The sequence below is a fragment of the Macadamia integrifolia genome, unplaced genomic scaffold, assembly GCF_013358625.1.
Source record: "Macadamia integrifolia cultivar HAES 741 unplaced genomic scaffold, SCU_Mint_v3 scaffold1424, whole genome shotgun sequence".
NCBI lineage: Eukaryota > Viridiplantae > Streptophyta > Magnoliopsida > Proteales > Proteaceae > Macadamia > Macadamia integrifolia.
The window spans coordinates 156,702-164,043 of NW_024868199.1; the positions used below are offsets into that span (position 1 = coordinate 156,702).

The 7,342-nt window shown below is 37.5% G+C and overlaps 1 protein-coding gene across 1 annotated transcript; it reads right to left on the reverse strand.

Moving 5' to 3' along the window:
- Positions 1-863: 863 nt before the first annotated feature.
- On the reverse strand, positions 864-2,292 carry LOC122063696 (E3 ubiquitin-protein ligase RNF6-like). The gene has a single exon (XM_042627387.1). It carries the CDS (start codon positions 2,036-2,038, stop codon positions 1,382-1,384), a length of 657 nt encoding a protein of 218 aa, XP_042483321.1. The 5' UTR covers positions 2,039-2,292; the 3' UTR covers positions 864-1,381.
- Between the last annotated feature and the right edge of the window lie 5,050 nt (positions 2,293-7,342).

Sequence of the window (7,342 nt, forward strand, 5' to 3'; positions counted from 1 at the left end):
GCTCATTATACATGTTGTCTCAGAGATTTTATGAACATGATCGGACGCCAAAAAATATTTCAAACAAAATATTATTTTTCATATTAAAAATAAATTTGTAAACAATTTACAAAATCGACACTAGTACCAAATTTCTATCCGATCAAGTACAGACATTCTATCTCCTCAATATTCCTCAATTAAGAGCAATGGATCCAATTTTGACGATCTCTTTCATTAACAATATAAGACCACGTGTCCAGCGTACCGATATATAGTCCGTTGGACGTGAATCATTAATGGTTTACCAAAACACGTGATACAACACTACTACAAATATGATCTCTCAGGTCAAAGGTCAAGTGATGGGTAAGAATCTCATCCTCACACAACTATCAGTAATACATGCAAGATTCTTACCAGATTTTTTTCTATATACACACAATATGTGTATTTACTTTTATGTGCCAAAATCACATCCCTAATGACATATAATGTAATGATCATGTGAACAGGATGTTCAATCCTATTCCTAGTCGAGAACAATTTGGATGAAAACCTATGGAACAACTTATAAGCCCAATAAATAAATGGCATGCATAAATGAAAATAAATAGTCTTATTAATAAACCAGGTTCAATGGATACACACATCCAACATAAATCCACATTAGGAAAATAAATTTGCTTGATAAATGTAGCTTGATAAGAAGTAGGCTCCTTCCAAGGCGCAAAGCCATGTTTCCAAGAAAAGCACGATTATGAATAGATGGTTCCCTGAATCCAAGACCCCTTGTGCTTTGAACGACATAGCTTGCTCCAAGAAATCCAACAAAATGGACTTTTTGTCTTCCTTACGACTAGGGCAAGTGTTGTAGATCTTACTGTATAAGAAGTAAGTTTCATTGATTTATCAAAGGACCCATGTTTAGGAGGAGGTATTAATTTGGGCTCAATAACCTTCGTTTGGTGAAATTCATGTACCAAGGTGTACATTTGTTTAGAGAAGAAAAAATAAATTGATAAAGAGGATGTAATTTTGTAGGGGAAGGAAACATTATGTATGTTATTTCAGATCAATGCCATCTCTCTCTCTCAGCCTATGCAAACTTCATTGCCATTTGCCACCTTATTTATCAACAAAGTCTCACTTTTATGAACTTGATCAATCAGTCGTCGGATTAACCACACTCGCATCCATCGAACGCTTCTGGATCTTCATGATGTTGTGGTTCACATTTTAAATAAACGGAGTGACCAGCAAGCCTCCTTGCGCAAAGTCCCTCCCTTATCGGAGTACTTTCTTTGCCTTTTTTTCTTTTTCAAATTTGATAGGAGTGTCGATCGGATAAAGGAATTGGCAGCAATCCATTGATTGATACCCATACGAGAGAGATGATGGATCACAAAAGTGGATGTAGATCGTCCCCAAAGAGATACAGAAGTCGTTCCACGGCCCAGCTTGGCTCCGACCTAGTCAAGGCGGCGATGGACGACGAGTAGCGCAGTATCGGCGTCCTGCAGACTGGACAGGTGCTGTGGTGTGGATCAATATTATGGTTAAGCCATCTGTCGATGCATCGCTTGTGGAATACGTGGCAGCAGTTCCTTAGCTCCCTTACCTTGTCTGCTTTCCTCAACTCGTCCAAGCACACGGCACATGTTGTATAGCTTTCCGGCAGCCTGCCGGCGATTTCTTCGTAAGTAGCCGCGTGATCAAGAAGCATCATCATTTGTCCTTCAAACTTATCATCATCATCATCATCAGAGGCCGCCGCCGCCGCCGCCGCCGCCGCTTCAGACACCATAGACAACGTCGTAGGAGGAGGAAGAGGAGGGCGGGGGGCCCTTATTAATACCCTTACCCCTGCAGCAGCTAAGGACTGCAGTAGTTGCATCTGGCTTTGTTCCGCGTCGTCGACAGAGTTTCCGGATCTGTAATTGCATGTAATCAGTCGGAGAGCGGAAGAAAAGATCCATCTCACCACCGCCACGATTAGTGATGCCTTATATATTAGATGGGTTATGGCCAAACCCGAATATTCCACCGAGAAACTCATCTATATCGATTATCTCTATCTATCTACAATTGTAGTATATATGTCTTAATTTGATTGATGAGTTGAGTTGAGTTGAGTTTCATACGATCAACTTCAACACCAAAACAAAATAGTAACGCTACTGTAACGCAGGAACGCTTGTTTTGCTCCCACACCTCACCCACCTCCAATGAGACAGAAGAGCACATCCAAAGAACGTCGGTGATCTGGAAATTTCGAGGGGAGAGAGAGAGAGAGAGAGAGAGAAAGGGAGAAGGGGAAGTTTATAGAAGACTACTGCCCATATTTAAAGGATGGTAGAGGTGATCGGTGGGACGGGGCACTTTGCTTTGTTTTATCTCTTAAAAGCAGTTTCTTTGGTGGCCGTGACATGGAAAAAGAAAAGAGGAAGCTCCTACATACGATTTAAAAAAAAAAAAAAAAAAAAAGGAAAGCCTACCGGTCGACACGTAGATCCATAGTGGCAAAGTGGCAAAGTGGCGTAGTGCGATGCGACTTTCCAGATAGCAGGTCCGTAACTTTTTTAAACCGGATGTCCAAAATATTAAAATGAAATGCTCGTTCCAACCTTCGAGTCTCTTCGACCTTCTTGAGTGACGCTTTCTGCTCCACCAGGAGGCTTTGTCCAAATTCTGATTTCTTATTAAAGTAGCCAATAAGTTAGGCTAAGGTTCTAAACTACGGAACGGTCATGGAATTGGTCGACATCGAAACCTTTTTTTTTTATAGAAAATATCGAAACCTTTTTAATACCATCGTTTAGTTCAAACCATAATGGACAGATCTATCCTTGTATTTTAATCATTTTTTACTATGATTTTATCTTTATAATATACACGTAGAATGAGATCAGAAAAATCAAGATCGTGGATCAATTAAGGTCAATGTCATTTTATTCCGTTTTTCTAAATCATGGGATAGGGTAAAGGCTCTGTGAAAAAGAAGTTTAATTCTTTGTTGGGAAATGGATTGAATGACGAAGGAGAGCGTATCAATGCATGGACTAGAGAAAGAGTATAAACCCTATATAGATGGTAAGGTGAGGGAGAGCGGGAGACAGAGGGGGCGCTGGGTTGTGGAGCGATGACTGAGGAGGGCCGGCTGGCATAGGTGGGGTGCTAGCATTTGGGGGGTCCCATGGGAGATTCTATTTAAGCCATTGGTTGAGAATTCCCATATATTTATTGGGAAATCATAAAAGGAAAAAATAATAATTTATGTTCCGTAGAGTATAAAAGGAACAATAATATTCCATCTTTTCATGAGCTTGACTTTTTGTAAATGCTACATTGATAATCTATTATTTTAGAGGTGGAAAGCCTCTGGGACAAATCCATCCATTCACCAATGCGTCAGATCCTAGTCAGACTCCACACGCTCCGACGACGTCTTGACGCAGCTCACAGTCACAATTTCTTTTTAGATATAAAAAATGAGAAATGAAGATGTTTCAAAAAAAAAAAAAAAAAAAAGTTAACAGATTCACCTAAGGTATGCTAGCATTTGTTAACAGTTAGATTAAGTAATTTATATTGTATTTAGTAGTTCTCTAAATTATAAGTGATGTGGAGTTGTTAGTGATGTAAGTGGGTAGTATAAGTTATAGCAGGTTAAAACTACTTATAACTAACTATAATTAGATGGAATGAAAAGGCAGACTTTGAATACTGATGTGGTTCTTTGGTTCTTACAATCTCTTAGGAGGAGGCATGGCTTTCTCCATAAAGTTGGGAAGTAATAGCTATGTCGATAGAGCTATTTATTTATTTTTCCTATTTTATCTCCCTTCCCAATTAATTCTCTATTTTTTCTCTTCTATATGGTGTGTATGTATCATCTATTATCAGAGCTTAGGGATGATGCCAACTGATGGGATTCATATAGTTTCTCTCCTTAAGAAACAAGGTCATGACTTCCTCAATTAAGCCAACATGAGATCCAGATGCAACCATAGTTTAATTTTCAACAACTGATTTTGGGGACAAGACCAAACTCAAGGGGAAAGCAATGTTACATGTATATATGGGTCATTTGGGTTGTGGGTGATGTATGTGGGTAGTAGAAGTTATAACAAATCAAAAGTGCTTGCAACTAATTGCAATTAGATGGAATGGAAAAGGAGGCTTCAAATAGCAATGTAGTTCTTTGGTTCCTACAATTTCTCTTAGGCGAAGGAGGCATGTCTTCCTCCATAGAGCAGGGACGTAATAGTTTCGTCGATAGAGCTATTTATCTTTTATTATTATTATTATTATTATTATTATTATTATTATTATTATTATTATTTTTCCTCTCTTCCCAATTGATCCTTATTTTCTCACCTCTATATTGTGTGCATTAGGGGTGCAAGTTTGGCTTTGGCTTGAACCCGCCCTATGTGCCCACATAGGGCTAGGCTAGAAAATATTGGCCCTGAAATTTTTTGGCTCTAAGTCAATGTCAGGGAGGGTAAGGGTTTATGTCTATGGCTCATCCTGACCTTGACCCTAATTTTTTGCTTGATTTATTGAGTGTTCGATGGTCAATTTTTTAAGTTTGGTAATCATTATCCACCATAGTTGTATAAACTACTTAAATTTCTTATCTAATGATGCTTTTTAGATTTAATTTTCATTTTACTTTTTAATCCCAAGGATTTAGATGCAAAGTCAAATGAATTTTTAGTTATTTCATATTTTTTAGAATCAGAGTATAACCAGCCCTTGATGGCAAATCATGGTCAGGATACACCCGGCTCTAGATGGCAAACTAGGGTCAAGGCCATTCAGGGACATCTCGGCCCGACCTTGTCCAATTAGGGCTAATCAAGACAGGCTTGGGCTGGGCTGGGCTGGGCTGGGCTGAGCCTTGCAGGGTTGTGCCTGAGTTGAAGTTTTTAGGACATGAGTCAGGGTTCAAGGTGAGCTTGGGCCAGCTAATGGAACTCAGGGTTGGGCTTGACCTTGTTGCAGCCCTAGTGTGCTTGTATCAAAGATTGTGTGGGTTTCATGTTATATTAAGTAATTGATTTTTTTTTTTTTTTTAGTTGAAAGAAGAACTTTATTAAAACTAAACCAAAAGAACATTCCTAAATATAACTAAGGCCCATCATGGTTCTCTTGTGGAGTATAAAAAAAATTTCCATCACAGATTTTGACATTAATATTTCTAGGAATAAAATCCTTTCTCAGGTCTTCACCAAAAAAAAAAAAAATCCTTTTTCAGGAGTGGGAAAAGTACGAGATGGAAAGTTGATAAGCTCCAAGTCCCTTGTCCAGTTTTCTGCATTCCTTTAAGACCTAAGAGTAGAGGTGTTAAGAGTGAACAGTCATTATTGAAAAGCTATATACAATAGTAGTAAAGAGCAAAAACCGAGAGGATGAAGGATTTGTCTTGTTTAATAAAACTCTTATTACTTACCAGAACGTACACTTTACTGTGCATCTTTCAGTAAACATTTGTGTGTATACTTATAAACAACTCTAGTCACAGGAATTCTCTCCATACCAATGGTGAGCTATCTTTGTGTAAAAACGCCAACAATCAACTGCTAGCAGCAACTCCTATATATAATTAAATTGGCAGAAGATATATCCCCACTAGGCCACTAAATGGAGAAATAAGGAAGGAGCTTAGTTTCAAATAGGGTTGCAATATAAGCCGGAATTCGCTGCCTAGTTAAATTCGTAGTTAGTTGAAACACGTCTTAAATGGATAACCATCATTCCCAATTTTTACTCAGCTAACTTCAACAACAATACAACAATCCCTCCTTCCTTCATTTCGATAAGTTATTTCATATGCTGAAATGAGTAAAATTCTATCAGCAGCTTCCCCTCCGCACTATTAATCATATTAATTTCCATTAACAGTGACCTTTGGTGGTGTAATTTCTCTAAAAAGAGGGTTCTTACCATCAAATTGGCTGCAAAATTCTTAACTTTTGGCTCATCTACTAACCAAGCTAGATTATCAAACTGGTGTGCTTGCTTATACCTCTTTGCTCACACTGGTGGCATTCTCTTTGGAAAATCAAACTCCATCCAAAATTTAAGAACTTTTTTGGAGGTTAGCTCATGAAGGAATTTCCACTAAAGACATCCTAGGAAAATGGATGGATGTTGATCCAACTTGTGGTTATGTGTAAACCAGAAGGAATCTATCTGGCATATGTTTCTCTCATGTGAATTTTCTAAGAGAATTTGGGAATCTGGTTCATTGGGGTTAAGAACTGAAGCTATTTTTCCACCTTCTTTTAATGATGGTATTACATATTTCTTTAACTCTATCCTCGACGAGAGTCTAAATCATTTATTTACCATTTTTATCGTAACATGTTACTTCCTATGGATACATAGGAATGAGTTTAAATTTTAACTAGGATAAACCAAATCTCTATCTGATTCTTCACCTTGTAAAGCAATAGATTGCTCAGCCTTGTCTGATTATACCTCCCCAGGTGAATCCAATGCACACGACTCTCCCAATTATAAAAATTTTCCAAATGTAAACCCACAATCCTCATTTGTGTGGGAGTTGATGAGCACATTTATGTGTGAAATCTAGGGTAATAAAGCATGCATTTTATATATTTAGAATGGAGCTACCTAGGGTTTTACTCTTTTTTTACAAGTTTTGTATTTTAAAGACTTTAAGCATTATCAGACGTCATATTTCTCCAACAACAACTACCTAGTGTAGTTGGTGACCTATGGTGTGCAAAATTCCCTTCCTCACCAGGAGGTCTCAAGTTCGAATCTCATGGTTGTCTTTTTTTGAGAATTTTGTTGAAGATTTCCTTTCACTCACTTAAAGCACAGGGGAGAAGAAAAAAAAAGGGGAAAAATAAATCTTGTCCAAATATTCTCTCTCCTCCACATCATCACCAAAAGATTGTCCAAATCACACAAAGCAAGAAGGAAAATCGTCCTTGGAGGGAGAAAAAGAAGAGAAATAAATAAATAAAAAAAAAAGAAAGAAAATAAGCAAAAAAAAAAATATTATAGGAAATTTCTCCATTTATTTCTCTTTTCTCTCTCCTCCACCTTAGCACTTTTGGTCTCAAAAGATCTCACTACCAATTGTGGGTTTCTTCCTATTAGGAAAGAGAAATTTGTTACCCTACCTTCCCATTCTCTATAAATACAACTCATGTAAGAGGAGGGGAGACACTTCATTCTTCTTTTAGGTTTTTTTTTAGTTGCTCTATCTCTTTTTCTAGTTTTCTCTTTCTCTAGCTCTAATTCTAGGTTTATGCTTTAAATACTTTTGAAAGTTCTTTTTATTCAATTAATGCAAGCACTTTTGTTTTGATTCATTTTTTTT